Source organism: Geotrypetes seraphini, chromosome 9 (assembly GCF_902459505.1).
Source record: "Geotrypetes seraphini chromosome 9, aGeoSer1.1, whole genome shotgun sequence".
NCBI classification, from domain to species: domain Eukaryota; kingdom Metazoa; phylum Chordata; class Amphibia; order Gymnophiona; family Dermophiidae; genus Geotrypetes; species Geotrypetes seraphini.
In genome coordinates this window covers 16,770,727-16,789,477 of record NC_047092.1, presented here as the reverse complement: position 1 = coordinate 16,789,477, position 18,751 = coordinate 16,770,727, and the positions used below count along the sequence as shown (strand labels likewise).

At 42.2% G+C, this 18,751-nt stretch overlaps 1 protein-coding gene across 5 annotated transcripts in view; it reads left to right on the top strand.

The window, feature by feature from the left end:
• Window positions 1–15,396, top strand: part of IMPDH1 (inosine monophosphate dehydrogenase 1) — a 217,126-nt gene extending 201,730 nt beyond the window's left edge. For all 5 annotated transcript variants that reach the window (XM_033958852.1, XM_033958853.1, XM_033958855.1 and 2 more), the window contains exon 15: window positions 13,818–15,396. In XM_033958852.1, the coding sequence (XP_033814743.1) occupies window positions 13,818–13,839 (22 nt within the window). In that variant the 3' untranslated portion in view covers window positions 13,840–15,396. The remainder of the gene's footprint in view (window positions 1–13,817) is intronic.
• Window positions 15,397–18,751: the final 3,355 nt, after the last annotated feature.

Below are 18,751 nucleotides of genomic sequence, written 5' to 3'. Positions count from 1 at the left end.
ACCTCCAGATCAAAGGGGGCAGGGATTCTACTCCCGCTACTTCCTGGTACCCAAAAAGACGGGAGACCTCCGTCCCATTCTCGATCTCAGGGACCTCAACAAGTGTCTGGTCAAGGAGAAGTTCAGAATGCTCTCCCTTGCCACGCTCTACCCTCTTCTTTCTCAACACGACTGGCTATGTTCCCTGGACCTCAAAGAGGCCTACACTCACATCTCCATCAATCAACATTCTCGCCGCTACCTGCGGTTCCAGGTACTGCACCACCACTATCAGTACAAGGTGCTACCGTTCGGCCTCGCCTCCTCACCCAGGGTCTTCACCAAGTGCCTTATAGTGGTAGCGGCCTTCCTCAGGTCTCACAACCTCCAGGTGTTCCCCTATTTGGACGATTGGTTGGTGAAAGCACCTACGTCTCCACTTGTGCTACAGGCTACTCATCACACCATCTCTCTCCTCCACCTCCTGGGGTTCGAGATCAACTACCCCAAGTCGCATCTGCTTCCCACCCAGCGACTTCAATTCATTGGAGCAGTTCTGGACACCACGCTAATGAGGGCTTTTCTCCCCTCCGATCGCAAGCAGACCCTGCTCCATCTCTGCCGTCAGGTACTCATGCATCCCTCCATTCCTGCTCGACAGATGATGGTCCTCCTGGGTCACATGGCCTCGACAGTGCATGTCCTTCCTCTGGCTCGTCTCCACCTTCGTACACCTCAGTGGACGCTCGCCAACCAGTGGTCACAGACTACGGATCTTCTTTCTCATCCCATCTCTGTGACATCATCTCTTCAGCAATCTCTCCAATGGTGGTTGAACTCCTCAAATCTTTCCAGGGGTCTTCTTTTCCATCTGCCCCCCCACTCTATGATCATCACCACAGATGCGTCCCCCTACGCGTGGGGAGCTCACCTGGGAGATCTACGCACCCAGGGACTTTGGACCCCACAGGAGCGTCGTCATCACATCAATTTCCTGGAACTCAGAGCCATGTTCTACGCCCTCAAGGCTTTCCAACATCTTCTCTGTCCTCAAGTCCTCCTCCTATGCACAGACAATCAAGTCGCCATGTACTACATAAACAAGCAAGGCGGCACCGGATCTCGCCCCCTTTGTCTGGAGGCTCTGCGCATCTGGACCTGGGCCACGGACCGCAATCTCTTTCTCAGGGCGGTCTATATCCAGGGCGAACAGAACTCTCTGGCCGACAATCTCAGCCGCATCCTTCAACCTCACGAGTGGACGTTGGACCCTCCGACTCTACTCTCCATCTTTGCTCGATGGGGCACTCCGCAGGTGGACCTCTTTGCAGCACCTCACAACCATCAGCTGCCCCAATTCTGTTCCAGACTCTTCTCTCCTCACCGTCTGGCCCCGGATGCATTCCTGCTCAACTGGAGGGATCGGTTCCTCTATGCCTTCCCTCCACTTCCTTTGATGTTGCGGACCTTGTCCAAACTCCGCAAGGACAATGCCACCATGATCCTCATCGCCCCTCGGTGGCCTCGTCAACACTGGTTCTCCCTTCTGCTTCAACTCAGCTCCAGGGAGCCCATTCCTCTTCCTGTGTTTCCTACTCTACTTACACAGCAGAATCAGTCTCTACTACATCCCAACCTGTCTTCCCTCCACCTGACAGCTTGGTTTCTCTCGGGCTGACCTCTCCGGAGAATCTATCTCAACCGGTCCGCCTCATTTTGGACGCCTCCAGGAAACCGGCCACTCTCCAATGTTACCATCAGAAGTGGACCAGATTCTCCTCGTGGTGTCTCCGGCATCAGCAAGAACCCACCTCTTTGGCGGTGGAAACTGTCTTGGAATATTTGCTCTCGCTGTCCAACGCTGGCCTCAAAACCACCTCCATCAGAGTCCACCTCAGTGCCATCACTGCGTTTCACGAGCCTATTCTCGGAAAACCCCTCACGGCTCATCCTCTGGTTTCAAGATTTATGAGAGGGCTCTTCAACATCAAACCGCCTCTCAAGCCTCCTCCCGTCGTCTGGGACCTGAATGTGGTTCTCTCTGCTCTCATGAAACCTCCGTTTGAGCCTCTTGCCACAGCTTCATTCAGGCTTCTTACCTGGAAGGTGCTTTTCCTAATTGCCATCACCTCTGCCAGGAGGGTTAGCGAACTGCATGCACTGGTTGCCGACCCACCGTTCACTGTTTTTCACCATGACAAGGTTGTTCTGCGTACCCACCCTAAATTCCTTCCCAAGGTGGTCTCAGCTTTTCACCTCAACCAGTCCATTGTGCTTCCCGTCTTCTTCCCTAAGCCTCACTCGCATCCTGGAGAACAGGCGTTGCACACGCTGGATTGTAAGCGTGCCCTTGCTTACTACCTTGATCGTACCAGAGCTCACCGAACATCCCCTCAGCTCTTTTTGTCTTTCGATCCCAACCGTTTGGGCCGTCCTGTCTCCAAACGGACACTTTCAAATTGGCTTGCTGCCTGTATTGCCTTCTGTTATGCTCGGGCCGGTCTCTCTCTGGAAGGATCTGTCACGGCCCACAGAGTCCGAGCTATGGCTGCTTCTGTGGCTTTCCTCCGTTCCACGCCCATCGAGGAAATCTGCAAGGCGGCCACTTGGTCCTCAGTTCACACGTTCACTACTCACTACTGTCTGGATGCGTTCTCCAGACGGGATGGACACTTCGGCCAATCTGTGTTACAAAATTTATTTTCCTAATGGCCAACCATCCCTCCTCCCTCTTTGTTAGCTTGGAGGTCACCCATGTGTTAAGAATATGCTGCCTGCTTGTCCTGGGATAAAGCACAGTTACTTACCGTAACAGGTGTTATCCAGGGACAGCAGGCAGATATTCTTAAGTCCCACCCACCTCCCCGGGTTGGCTTCTTAGCTGGCTTATCCTAACTGGGGACCACGCACTCCTCCGTCGGGCGGGAAGGCACTCGCGCACGCGCGGTGCGGCCAACTAGAAACTTCTAGTTAAAAGGTCCGTACCGAGGGCTCCGTCGGTGACGTCACCCATGTGTTAAGAATATCTGCCTGCTGTCCCTGGATAACACCTGTTACGGTAAGTAACTGTGCTTTATCTCACGTGCCTGTCTCTCTCGACTGCACCGCTGGAGAGTGCTGACAATGCTCAAGCTGACTTTTCTCAGCAGACAGATCCGGGTGAGTGGGCCCTGTCCGCAGTGGTGTTTCAAGCCATAGTGTGGCGCTTGGGCTGGCCTTGCTTTGACCTCATGACCACAGCAAAGAACAAGAAAGCGGATCAATTCTTCAGTCAAAGATCCGAGCCCAGAAGCAAGGGTCTTGACGTTCTAGTGCAGCCATGGCCTCAGAAGCTTCTCCTATTTGGTTTTCCTCCCTGGCCCATGATGAGCCAATACATTTGGCGGATCACGGTTCATCCAGGCTGCGTCATACTGGTGGCTCCAGATTAGCTTCACAGACTGGTATGCAGATCTGCTGCATCTTTGCAAGAATTGCAGCCTTTGGCTGAGCACCCATCCAGACCTGCTTGTGCATGTTCCAGTCTGCATGAAGGACCAGAGTCACTTTGCTCATACGTCATAGCTCTTGAGCGCACAGCCTTAGAACACAAAGGTTATTCTGATGTGGTTATTGACACTCTGCTCAAGTCTAAGAAGTTGTCCACGATTTCTGCTAATGCTAAGGTATGGAAGGCTTTCCAACACTGATGCGCTCAGGACTAGATGGACCCTTATTTGGCTCTGATCTCGGCAATTCTTGCCTTTCTGCCTTACTGTAGCATCTATGGGTTCAGGTAGCCAGGCTGTCTTGTTTTAGAGCTCAGGATCATCGTTCCTCTTTGGCGTCCCATCCCAATTTCGCTAGATTTCTGAAGTGGGGACTCTTCGCATCAGACTGCCGGTCAAGTAGCCGTTCCCTTTATGGAACCTCAACTTGGTGCTGTCTAGCCTCACCAATGCTCCCTTTGAGCTCCTTCAGGATGCTTCCCTCTTGGACTTGACACTCAAGACAGTGTTTCTGGTTGCTATTAACTTCAGCACGGCGGATCTTGGAACTCTAGACTTGCTCTTGTAGGGGACCATTTCTCTGCATCTCTGAGGCTGGGATTTCCTTACATACAGTTCCTTCCTTCCTGCCGAATGTGGTTTCGGCTTTCCATGTATATTTATGCAAGGTCTGGTTCTTCATATGGCCTAGAAGCTGTAACTAGTGGAAAATAAATTGGAGCAAAATTCACTCAATATAGAATAAGTTAAGCCTCAAATTGAAACATGGAAAGACTAGAATCTATTCAGATGTTTCAATCTATTATGGTTGATTTTTCATCCTTGAATACTAAAGTGGATAATCTAGAAAATGCTACTGGGCATTGCAGTCTTCATCTCTTAAATTTTCCTTAGCTTGCTGTTGGTGTCTCCTGGTCATTTGTTGGAGATACCTATTGAAAGTTTTGAATGTTCTCCAGAAAATCTTCTGTCCTAGACAAGTGTATTGTTAACTTTTTTTAAAGTGCAGGATTCTTTCATAAGCTGGATTGGAAATGGATCCACTGAATGTGAGTGCTTTTATTGGAGTCTTCAAATTCCATGTGTTTAACGTACATAGTTTGTAGAATAACTTGACCCAGAAGTTGTTCCATTTGTAAGTAGCGAGATGTGGCAGTGTCTGACCTGACTTTTTTGTAATATGTTCTGAGAGCATGTCCCCTTACATTTTATTCAGAAATGCAATAGAACATAGACTATTGTTAGACCACATGGTGTCAACCAAGATATTCATGGTTGCCTTATCTAAAGGTTGACTTTGAGAGCTTCCATTCCACCCCTCTTAAAAAGCCATGTAGTAAATGGTGGAAGTGGAACCGGAACCTACCTTTCCAGATATATTACTTCTAGGAATGTGTCTGCCAGTCTTCTGCAGACTCCTTTGTTTTAAGTATGATACATCACTAATACTTCAGATTTAAAGAATCATGTTAAGAGGCAATTCTGGTTAAAAAAATAGTTGTTTTTTTTTTTTTTTTTTAACCTTTTGCATCTTCATATTACCAAAACCCATTCTTGATCGTAATTATTTTTGTTTGGGTTTAAAGAGTCACTTTATCTTTCTGTGTGTGTGGTAGTTGAGATAGTTTATCCATTTCATTCAAACAGAATCATCTTGTAATTATTCTATTTTCTTTCTGTCCATGCCTTCGTCCTCCTAGTTATACATTTCTATCATGTAAGTAAATTTGGGCATTTCTTCTGAATTTTTTTTTTTTTGGGGGGGTAAAAGGGGCATTTATGCAGTTTTCTTAACTTATCATAATAAACCTGTTGCTGGAATCTCTACAAGAAGGCCCAGAGCTAAAACAGACTGCTAACACCAGATAGAGGACCGGATGATGGCACCTTGGTGCTTCCATTTCACAGAAAAGCCTGCTTAGCCATTGGCTGAAAATTTCACCCCCCCCCCCCCATCATTGCCTCTGTTAACAGAGATCTGACAGGAAATTGGAGGTTCAATGCAGTAGGACATGGAAAGGATTTATGTATTTTAGTGGTCTGTGTGAACATCCTGTGAAGGACAAAGCCAAAACACCTTCAACACTATGGAAATCCTTTGTCACACAAGAACATAAGAACATAAGCAGTGCCCCTGCTGGGTCAGACCAGGGGTCCATCGTGCCCAGCAGTCCGACTATTTCTTTATTTTAGTATTCCTTTAAACTGCTTTTCTGGCCCCAAAAAAGGAGTGCCCAAAACTGTGTATTTTTGTATGTTTTGTTTTTATTATGTATGCTTAGGGTTAATTTTACACTAACATTAAAATAAGTAACATAACAAAAGCATAAATATGAAAGAATTAAAGGGTTGCCATTGAACACCAGTTCATCACAACCCAATAGCTACAAAACCAAGTAAAAAAAAATCCTCATCACTGGAATGAATGGTAATTGAAGACTAGTGATTAATCTACTGGAAGATGCCAAGTCTTCGGTTTTCTCTTTACAAGAAAAAATGTGTGTTTTTAAGGAGCTCATTCTGCGAGGAAGGAACTATAAGAGATGCCTTTGCTTTGAACCTCCCTATTTTATTTATTTATTTATTTTATATACCACTTATAGTCTAAATGGTTTACATTCAGGTACTCAAACATTTTCTCCCTATCTGTCCTGTTGGGCTCACACTGTATATAATATACCTGGGGCAGTGGTATGACACATACAAAGCAGACCCGTGGCTTGGTTTTAATTGGTGAGTAGACGCAAACAAATAAGTGTGCTTATTTCTCAAATACATGGTGCCATTCCATATCCATACCATACCAGTCCAGATGGGTTATGTCCCCAGCAGATCTGAGGCGATAAACTTGTTGATAGTTTTGGTTTGGTTCTTATTGGAAATAACACACTTCTGTAGCACCTGGTAGACTGGTATAGTCCTTACAAATGGGTATATATCTCATCATGACCAGCAGGTGGAGACTGAAACAAAACTGTGGAATAGTACATAAGAGGTACCTTCCCCTATTCCTATCAGTCTTTAGGTTCAAACAATTTTTATTGATGCAAACAGCAAATACAATGCCAGGGCACCCCAAGGGTGCACAGTACAAACAATGATGCATCATATACAATAATATAACAAGCATGTACAGAAGAAGAGTAACAGCAAACAAACTCCCCACCTCCCTACTCTACATAGGGCAAGCGAGACTAATGGGGGCGGAAAGGCACTCTGAGGCCCTGGACTCTTATGATCCCCAAAGATGCCACACCACCCCCTCCCCCTACCTAGCTCCACTTATTTTATCCATGACTAAGTGCCAGAACCTTTCATTACTCCCCCACCTCCCCTCCCCAATTCCCCCTAGTGTTCCTATCAATCTTTTTTTCAGTCTCGGGTGTGAGAAGCTGTACCCATCTCCTTCGGTAGGGCTGTTGGAATTTATTTAGGGATCCTGGTCCCTGTTTTTGTGCCAAATTGAGCTTGGGTGGGCCCTGTTTGAGGGTCTGTCCGACCTCGGGGGTGTCAAACCTGGCGGGTCTCGTGCTGGGTCCCTTCCCCCATTTCCTCCACCTCTCTTTGTATACTGGTACAGAATATAGCAGTCAAATTTACTTTAAAATTCTAAGACGTATGTTACCATTGCTTAAAGTATAGGTTGCCTATGTCTTTTTCCACTTTGCATTTAAATTCTTAATGTTAATTCATGTGTTATATCAATCCTACAACTCTCCCCCACCAGTCCTCCATATAGGGCAGTAGCTCAGAAGATATAACACTGAAAGCAGCCTTTCTCTCAGGTTGGTGGAGCCTTTCCTCTGCTGTGATCCACCCACAGGAAGTTGCATCAGAGAAGCAGGACACAGCAAAAGAAAGACCACCTTTTAGTTCTGTATCTTCTGTGAGCCGTCTTGCCTTGTGAGGGGGGTGGGGGTGCTGGCACATGTTAAATTTATCAAAAAAAATGGATGAACCGGTTTTTACAGTTTCATTGGATGCTGAAAAAGCATTTGATAGGGTAGAATGGAATTTTATGTATCAGGCTTTAGAATGGTTTGGTATAGGTTCTGGATTTATACAAATGGTAAAAACATTGTATAGCTTCCCAATTGCAAGATTAAATATTAATAATATGATATCTGATGGTTTTCAATTGCAGAGGGGAGTTAGACAAGGTTGTACTTTATCTCCTTTGTTATTTGATGTAGTATTGGAACCCTTATTGTTAGCAATACAACAAACGGGGGAGATACAGGGTATTCCATATTCAGATATGGAATATAAAATTTCAGCTTATGCTGATGATATTTTACTTTATTTGAGAAATCCAGAGTCTACCTTATCTTCTTTATTGGAATTAATTGATAAATTTGGCAAATTTTCAGGTTATAAAATTAATTGGAATAAATCTGAAATTATACCTTTAAATATTCATTGTGTAAAAGGATTATTTGACACTTTTCCATTCATATGGAAAGAAGAAGGATTTAAATATCTTGGCATTCAAGTTAAAAATACAATTGAAGATACTGTAAAAGAGAATGAAAAACAAGTATTAAAAAAAGTTACGGAGTTATGTGAGCAATGGAACCCCTTACATATTTCTTGGTGGGGAAGAGTTCAAACTATTAAAATGATGATGTTACCTGTAGTTTGCTACCAAATGAGTATGATACCTATTTATTTTCAGGGGTCCTTTTATAAAAAACTTAATAGCATATTAACAAAATTTCTTTGGCTTGGTAAAACACCTAGAATAGCTTTAGTAACTTTGCAAAAATCAATTAAGGAGGGAGGGGTAAATTTTCCAAATTTCTATAGGTACCATCAAGCCTATATTCTACGTCAGGGTATGTATTGGATCCTCCCAGAACTTATAGATAATTCACCAGATTGGTTATATTTGGAATGGCGCCTTATGTTTCCCCTAAATTTAGTCCATCTACCAAGTATTAATATACCTAAAAGATACAGAGAAAATAAAATATTAATGGATACTTGGAAAACGTTGAGGTTTATTAGTAAATTAACACCTATCCCAATAAACAAACTAAACTAAACCTTAGGTTTGTATACCGCACCATCTCCGCGTGCGCAGAGCTCGGCACGGTTTACAGAGGTTGAGAGGAAAGGAACTACAAAGAAAGGGTATAGGAGAGGGACTGAGAAGATAGAGAGGGGCAGGGAACTAGAGAACGGGAGGTGATTAGATTTTTGAGAAGAGCCAAGTTTTCAAGCGTTTACGGAAGGATTGGAAGGAGCTAGAATTTCTGAGCGGGGATGAGAGGTTGTTCCAGAGTTCCGTAGTTCTAAAGGGGAGGGATGTTCCGAGTTTTCCTGCGCGGGATATACCTTTTATAGATGGGAAAGATAGTTTCAGTTTTTGGGAGGGTCTAGAAGAGAGCGGGTTTGAGGAATTCCAGAAGAGTGGGATAACGGGAGGAAGGACGCCATGTAGAATCTTGAAGGCTAAGCAGGCACATTTATAGAGGACTCTGGAGTATACTGGGAGCCAGTGGAGCTTGGAGAGGAGTGGGGAAACGTGATCGAACTTGCCTTTTGCGAAAATAAGCTTGGCCGCGGCGTTCTGAATTAGCTGAAGTCTAAGGAGGTTTTTCTTAGTTAGGCTTATATAGATGGAGTTGCAGTAGTCTAGTCTAGAGAGGATGGTGGATTGAACGAGGATGGCGAAATGAGAATGATGAAAGCAAGATCTTACTTTCCTCAACATATGGAGGCTGAAGAAGCATTTTTTTACCAGGGAGTTGAGGTGATCGTTGAAGGAGAGAGAGGAGTCTAAGATGATGCCTAGGACTTTGCTTGAAAACTCAAGCTGAAGAGTGGGGCCGGAAGGTAGAGGGATGGAGGTGGGTAAATGATCTGAAATTGGGCCGAGCCAGAGTAGTTTGGTTTTGGACTCATTCAGTTTCATTTGTACAGATTGGGCCCAGGATTGGAGGTTCGTAATACATGTGGAGATGTTCTCGGCGAGGTTCGAGAGGTTCGCGTCAGTTTCGAGGAGGATGAGGATGTCGTCCGCATAGGAGTAGAGAGTTTCTAGGGGGGATAGATGAAGGAGTTTCAGAGAGGACATGTAGATGTTGAAAAGGATAGGGGAGAGGGGTGAGCCTTGCGGGACTCCACATTTCGGCTTCCAGGCGGGGGATGAGGAACCGTTTGTGTTAACGGTGTAGGAGCGGAAGCGTAGGAATTTCGAGAACCAATCAAGGACTGTGGAGCTAATGCCTATTTCGGAGAGTTGGAAGATTAGGATGTCGTGGTGAACGACGTCGAAGACTGCGGAGAGGTCGAATTGAAGAAGAACAGCAAATTTGTTGTGAGAATGGAGTTGTTGTACCTTAGAGATTAGTGAGGCCAGGAGGGATTTGGTGCTGAAGTTGGGTCTGAAGCCGAATTGGTGGGGTAGGAGGATAGAGAAACGTTCTAGGTAGGATGAGAGTTGGGTGGATATGATGGATTCTAATAGCTTGGTTAGGAGAGGGATATTTGCTATAGGACGGTAGTTAGATGGAATGGTGGGATCAAGGTCGGCCTTTTTCAGTAGAGGGGACAATGAAATGTGTCCCATGTCAGGGGAGAAAAGGCCCGATGTTAGGGCAGAGTTTATAAGGTCGGTGAGGGAAGCGATGGCCTGTGTGGGGATATTCTCGAATAGATAGGAGGGGAAAGGATCCAAAATGCACTTGCAAGTTTTTAGTTTGAGGCAGAGTTTGGAGACTAATCAATCTTTATGGATAAACTCCAAGATCAAAATTGGCGGAGCTCAAATCCTTTGGAAGAACTGGATTATTGCAGGCATTAGATCTCTAGATGATGTTATTTCAGAAGGTAAATTGCTGGATTTTCCACAATTGCAACATAGATTTGGTCTTAGTAAAACACAAAGTTTTAAATGGTTGCAATTGAAGCAGGCCATTCAGGTTGGGTTCCCTGAATGGAAAACATTGAATAATCAATATAGTTTAAAGTTCTTATGCTTTCAAGCAGACTTCCTAGGACATCAAGCCGCATTGTGGTATAAATTAATATCTGGATATTTGAATAAAAAACCAAAAAATGGTCTAAGAGATATTTGGAGCATTGAGATTAAGCATCAAATTAATGCATCTCAATGGCCACTAATTTGGTCTTGGAGAATGAGATGTACAGTGTCAGCGTCTATGAGACAAACTTGGTTCTTTTTATTACATAGAGCTTTTTGGACCCCTACACGTTTACAAAAATTAGACAGTTCTAAATCTAATAGATGCTGGCACTGTAATCTAGAACCAGGGACATTAGATCACTTATTGTATCATTGTCCCTACATTAAAAGTTTTTGGAATTCAATTTGGCCACAAATTAATAAATTGATGGAAAATCATATATCAATATCATATGATACAATATTATTTGGAATGATGTTGAGGAAAAAAAGTCAAATTACACCAGAAAATAACAAGCTTTTATTAATTATGACAGGAGTTGCCATTCAACATATAACTAACAACTGGAAGAATTATAAAAACCTAAATTATACATTTTGGTGGAATACAATTTGTCATATATACAAAATGGAAAGAGCAATAGCAATACAAAGAGGGACATATATTAAATTTATAAAAATATGGGGGCCATTGATAAAATATTGCAATGAATAAACAATAGAATTTTTCTTCTTCTTTTCTTCTTTTTAATAATTTTTGAGTGACACACATAGAGGGGAGGTAATGAAAATAATTTTTACATAATATGATATAATATGATATATAATATGCAATGTATGATTGAAAATTAATAGAAGGGTGGGGGGAGGGAGAGGGAGAAAATATATTTAGAACATGATGTATTAGATATAAAAGTGATATTGTGTATTTATCAATTGTATTTTAATATGTTATACACTTTATGTAAAATTTGAAAATAAAAAATAATGGGAAAAAAAAAAAAAAAAGGAATAGAATAGAATGCAAATTTAAATAATTTGGTAATATTTTTATGAAATCTGTAAACAGATGAATGAGTTAACATAAAGCAATGTTATATGATAGATTGTGACCTTAAATTGTTATAATATATGAGCCATGTTTCAATCAAGATATTATCTGTTCTGAGCTTGAATTGGAGAAACTATATCTAATTAAAGAACCAGACTATAGGTAGTTCTAAAAAAGGTATTTCTTTTTCCTCTCACGTGACGGCAGGTCAGGGATTTTGGCAGGATGTGGAAGGATTTTTTTTTTTTTTTTTTAATCTTTATTCATTTTCAAATCTGTTAACAAGTATACAATAATATAACATATAATTCATGTAATTCACTTGAAAATCCTGACCAATACTATCTTAGTACATAAAAATCCCTTTCCCTCCTCCCACCCACCCTAATCAACAATGTATTCAATCAAAACATATACATATACCTTCCCTTTTATTTTAATACTTCTAGCCCATGAAAGGTGTCTAATCATTTGAATATACAATCAATGGCCCCCAAATCTTTTTAAAATTAGTATAATTTCCTTTCTGTATAGCAATGGCTCTTTCCATCTTGTATATATGACAAACAGAATTCCACCAAAAGGTATAATTGAGTCTCCTTCCAATTTCTAGTAATATGCTGAATGGCAACTCCTGTCAATATCAATAACAATTTATTATTAGATGCTGAAATTTGACTTTTTAAATCTCATTGAAGTTCCAAATAAAATTGTATCATATGATAAGGCAACAAAATTCTCTAATAAAGAATTAATTTGAGGCCAAATTTATTTCCAGAATACCTTAAAACAGGGACAAAAATAAATTAAATGATCTAAAGTCCCTGCATCCTTATTACAATGCCAACATCTATTAGACCTTGAACTATCTAATTTTTGTAAACGCTGAAATTTGACTTTTAAATCTCATTAAAGTTCCAAATAAAATTGTATCATATGATAAGGCAACAAAATTCTCTAATAAAGAATTAATTTGAGGCCAAATTGATTTCCAGAATACCTTAATACAGGGACAAAAATAAATTAAATGATCTTGCATCCTTTTTACAATGCCAACATCTATTAGACCTTGAAATATCTAATTTTTGTAAACATACTGGGGTCCAAAAGGCTCTGTAGCAAGAAAAACCAAGTTTGTCTCATAGATGCCGACATTGTAGATCTTATTGTCCAAGACCAAATTTGTGGCCATTGAGACGCAGAAATTTGATGCTTAATCTCAATGCTCCAAATATCCCTAAGTCCAGTTTTTTGCTTTTTATTCAAATACCCATATAACAATTTATACCACTGTGCGGCTTGGTGTCCCAAGAAATCCTCCTGAAAGCATAGGAATTCCAAACGAAATTGATTATTAAGAATTTTCCATTCAGGGAACCCCATGTGGAAGGATTTTTAAAAATGCAGTGGTATTAACGTTATATTGCAGCCCTAGATGAAATGCAGGAGAAAGGAGATACTGTATAATAGACATTTAAATATCTATGTGGCACAAATGCTCATGAGGTGAGCCTTTCTTTCCAGAATTTCCTTTCAGTTGAATGAGGGGATATACAGTAGGTGAAGGTGAAAGGGGTTAGACTCAAAAATCTGAATTATTTTTTTATGGGAAAAGAAGGGTGAATGTCTAGAATGCCCTTCCAGTGGAGCTGGTAGAGACAAATGTATTTGAATTCAAGAAAGCTTGGGGCAAGTACATAGGATCTCTAAGGGAGAGGAGGGGTAGTAGATGGCCTAGATAGGCTATATGGTCTTGATCTGCCTTTATGTTTCTCTTTTTCCATTAAACTACCTTGACCATAAGGTTAAAAATAGCATATTCTATAATTATTTACAAATTTGTAAACAACTATATCTTAATAGACTAAGTGGTGTACAAAAATGCAGCACATACAAAAGATGAACATATGATCTTACATGTTTAAATATTAAATTTTGTTTAATGAATTAGGTGTAAGAATGCATAGAGTAGCAAAGTGCATGGCCTGATGTTGGGTGTGGTGGTGACTTGGTGCATGGAGCTCTGCTTGCTTGTAGACTTGAATTTGTATACCATTTCAGAGATGTGTGGCATGGCATTTTAAACTATTTTTGCAACGGTAAAGCACATGAAATTAATTTTAAAGAATTCAACGTACTGCTGCTATTTCTACCTAAAATCTCCATCCCGGGGCATTTAGTCAAGGCAAGCTGTGGTTAGATACCTGACTTATACAATGGGAAACAGTAAATGGTGTCTAGAAAAAAATAAAATTGGGATCTTCAAAGTTACTGCCCATTCAAATTTGTGTAACTGCTGAGTACTCCTGTAGTGAATGAATGAAAGAAATGCATTTGTTGAATCCATTGTTTTTCTTCTTTCCTTCAGTTATGAGAAGCGCCTTTACTGAGTCTGACGGCAGAGGCAACTTCTGAGGAACTCCAAACATTCCCACTCCAATGGCAACCAAGCACATCTGATGCATAAAAGCCTCATCCCGCCCTGCTCTTTTACCTAATAGAGGGTTTTGTGAAACCACATGAATTTTGCACTATGGACCTCTTAAGCATAGAGGCTTTTGGACCGACCATACCCATGAAAATCTGTCGTACTCTTTCCCTGTATACTTTGATGAAATGGAAATTAGAAACAAAACTACAACCATCCAGAAAGGTTCATTGGAAGTGTTTTGTGTTGATCATGTCTGAAATTATTCACTTAAACTTTTAAAAATATATAAATTTTTTTTAAGAGACATTATTATAGTGGTGTTTGAAATGAATGCTGCTACTTATGCTGATAAGTTCTCAGGAGAGTTGGCAAATGGCTTGTGATTCATGTAATATCCCCTGCAGAAATATCCTATTTGAAGAATGTGATGATCAGGGACGGAGGAGCACATTCCCCACACCTGTCGTATATGTAGCATTAAGGATTTTAGTGATCAAGAACTAGCTGAGCCCCTAACTCAAGCTGTTGCATAGTTATGAATAATGCTTATTCTAGTTTGTTGGGGTAAAGGGACATTTTACATTCAGTACATGGTTCAAATAGAGAAGATAGCATAAAGATTAGATGAAACAAACATCAGGTTATAGGGTTATGATAAAATCAAAGCCATCAAACTACACTTGTTTATAAATCCAGGATCCAGTTGGTGTTAAAATTTTCAAACTGGTATAACGTGTTCAGTGTAAGGACAGCACCTGAGACATACAGGCTCCAAAGGTTTTACACAAATTCTTTAATCTTTGGTTTGTTCCTATTTATTTGGGAGGGGGAGCAGGCTGTTACTTTGAACTGTACATTTCTTTTTCAACATCACGTTAGCCCAATGGAGTATGGCACTAGAAGAGAAGATTTATATACCTCAGTCTTAGTGACATTCCGGGCCCTGATTCTTTCCAGAACCATTACCAGCAGCTGTGGACATGAGGAGGCATCATTTTATTCTCCCAGAGAATAGGAGTGGTGTGCCTGTCTTAAACTCATTGCTGTTCAGGGACAGGGGAGGATTGAGTTTTAAATTTGGAGATGAAATCTTTTGTCTCGTACTTTAATTTGACAACCTGGTATAGATTTCAGGCTGAGGTCAGCTTCTGTAATTATTGAGAGAGAGTATGTGTAAAGGATTACAGAGATTGTAGGAGCTCCAGGGGTTTTAGCGTCTGAGCTTTTTCTTATCCTATGCTTGCTTATAGGAGCTGCATATTCTACAGTAAGAACTTCTGGACACTGGAACTATGTCTCGGGTGTCATGGTGAACTTCCAAATAGCAATGGTCTCTCTGATTGCAATTCTGATGGGGGGGGGGTTATCTGTGCACAATATTTTGTGATGTAGAAAAATATACAGAAAATCATATATATTAAACTGTACTGTTACATTGGATTAACTGTATTTTCTAAAACTGTGTAGTGCTTGACTGGATATGTGGACAATAAAGATGAATTCACAGGGTACAGGAGAGGTTTTGCAGCAACCGTGTTCCTGATTTTTCTTTTGCTCATGTTGAATCAAATACATTATCATTGGAATGCTCAGAGTGATCTGTCATGTAATCATCTTGTTCCCTTCATTGCTTGCATTTGAGCAGTTTGTGTGTTGACAAATCAGTAGTTGCTATTGCTTTCTGGCCATTTTTAAGGTTTCTATTTCATGCTTTTTTTTCTTTTTTCCACCAGTAGCTTTACTGAAAATAACCAGGAAAAAAAAATCACCACTTTAGCGTTCCTCCAGACTGGCATAGACAGATGGGTTTACGCTCCTCTGCCAGCAGGTGGAAACTGAAAACAAACTGAACTGTAGGAGTAGTATAATAGGCTGTGCAGTCCCCTTGATCAGTCTGTTCCGTCTCCATCAGATGGAGGTGATAAGCCTGTGCAGTAGAGAATGACAAGGGGACTGTTTTCCGCGGTAAGCCACAGCAAACCTGCAGGAATGGGGGGGGAAACATTAACCATTTGCCATGGGTACAAGAGCAAGGCTTTTTACCACCCTGCAGAACAGTAAATGGCATCCCCACAGTAAAGGATCTGCCACGTAGCCTCCCTTCCCCACCCCTATCAGCCAACAGTCCCCCCTCCCTCGTTCCCAATCATGTGTCAAAACCAGCAAACAAAAAACCTGTGACTCCCACCCAGGCCTACCAGTCTCTTAGAAGCTTCATCGACGAAGAGTCAACATTGCAGGCCTGCTCTGGGACCACCTGGCCGTGTCCCTCCTTCTAATATAACTTCCAGTTTTGCCAGAAGTTACATTGGAAGGAGGGAGCTGGAGAAAGGTCCTGGAGCAGGCCTGCAATGTTGCCTCTTTGTCAATGAAGCTTCTAAGAGGCTGGTAGGCCTGGGCTGGGAGACACAAAGGGGCGTCGCAGGATTATTTTTTTCTTTTTGCCGGTTTTGACCTGTGAGCAAGGACAGGGGCTGCTGCTTCTCCCCCTTGAACAGGGGAGGGGGTTGCTTGGGCTGCTGGACCTGCTAGAGCTGACGGGAAGGGAGACGTACTGGATTTGGTCTGGGGATTGAGGGAAAGGGAAAGAGGTGGTGGGTGGAATAGAGCTGGAGGGAAGGAAGTGGTGCCAGACCCATACCTGGGTACTGAAGGGAGAGATGTGCAGGATTTGTGAGAAGGGAAGGGAAAGAGACAAGCTGAACCAAGGGCATGAAGAAGCACCCTCCAGGGATTCAAGACAAGGTTAGACAAGTTCCTGCTGAACCAGAACGTACGCACACAGGTAAGGCTAGACTCAATTAGGGCACTAGTCTTTGATCTAATGGGCCGCCAAGTGAGCAGACTGCTGGGCACGATGGGCCACTGGTCTGACCCAGCAGCGGCAATTCTTATGTTCTTATGAAATATAGAACAAAGCGAAGGGAAGGAGGAAAGAGTGTGAGACACACATTGGTGTAAAAGAGGAGAGAAGCTGGACACAGGGAGAATAGTTAAGCTCTGGAATGGGTTGCCAGAGGATATGGCAAGAGCGAATATGTAGCTGGTTTTAAGAAAGGTTTGGACAAGTTCCTGGATGAAAAGTCCATAGTCTGTTATTGAGACAGACATGGGGAAGCCACTGCGTGCCCTGTATTGGTAGCATGGAATATTGTTACATCTTGGGTTTTGGCCAGGTACTAGTGACCTGGATTGGCCTGAGACCGGGCTACTGGGCTTGATGGACCATTGGTCTGACCCAGTAAGGCTATTCTTATGTTCTTATGGAGATGGGCATGGATGAGGGCATAGGAACAGGGACAAAAAGGGAAATACTGCATGAGGGTGGTTTATGGACACAGGCATAATGCTAGACATGGAAGGGTATATGGGAACAGAAGATGGCTAGTCATAGGTGAGAATAAGAACGCAGAAGGAAGATGCTGGACAGGGAGGGGCATAGGAATATAGAGATATCTTACTGTACACAGGGAGAGGGGATCATAGAATGGTGAAATACGATTGAAGTCTACAAAATCCTGAGTGGAGTAGAATGGGTACAAGTGGATCGATTTTTCACTCCATCAAAAATTACAAAAACTAGGAGACACTTGATGAAGTTACAAGGAAATGCTTTTAAAACCAATAGGAGGACATTTTTTTTCACTCTGAGAATAGTTAAGCTCTGGAACGCGTTGCCAGAGGATGTGGTAACAGCGGATAGCGTAGCTGGTTTTAAAAAATGTTTGGACAAGTTCCTAGAGGAAAAGTCCATAGTCTGTTATTGATAAAGACATGGGGGAAGCCACTGCTTGCCCTGTACCGGTAGCAAGGAATATTGCTACTCCTTGAGTTTTGGCCAGGTACTAGTAACTTGGATTAGCCACCGTGAGAATGGGCTACTGGGCTTGATGGACCATTGGTCTGACCCAGTAAGGCTATTCTTATGAGATGATGAAGGCAGGGAGATACTAGAAAGTGATATATAAGAGACATAGAGAAGGGAGATGCTGAACATGGGGAACAATACATACACAGAGATAGAAGATGGATGGCGAGCATGGAGAAAGAGAAGACATGTCAAATGGTCAGGAGACCCTGGCAAGTGAGTTAAGATAAGACAAAAGAAAACAGACCAGCGCCTCAGACCAACATGATTTGAAGAATAAAATGAGACAACAAAAGGTAGAAAAAAATGATTTTATTTTCTATTTAGTGATTAGAATATATCAGATATGAAATATATATTCTGCTAGAGCTAGTGTTAGACGTAACTGGAGACTGCAAAGCCCAGGCTGTACTGCTTTAGCTTCCATCTGGCTCTCTGACCAGGGGCATCTGCCCTAGTTGCATTCCCCTAACACTATTCCTGTTGTGTTACTGTGGTATTATTCTTTTATCATGACTTTTCTGTGTAGCATTCTGTAATAATTTGGCTTACTCGGTTTTCTCGATAGTGGCGGGGATATTTGTGAAGGGGAGACGGGGGGTTTTGTTGATCCTTGCTCTGTATTTGTGTGTATAAAATGACAATTGTAGAGAATATTGTTTCTTTTTATACTTTAATAAAATAAGTTCAATATAAATCATAACTATTCAAGGCTTGTGCGGATGGGATTGGACGGTTTGCGAGGATGGGGCAGGGACCGAGCTCTTGGGGAGCGGGACAAATTTTTTCCACAGCGACTTTCTCTTCTATACAGTCTAATTTAGCCCTTGGGTAGATTTGGCAGTTTTTGGGGGGAGTAGATACACAGTGACCTTTACGGGCCCTTTTGTGCCTGGACAGATGTAGGGTCCCTATGTTTACCTCAGGGGTGCCACACTTGGGCAACTGAATCACAGCCCCCCACCCCCCATATTTTCGTTTTAGTAGTACCTCAGCTGTAGGC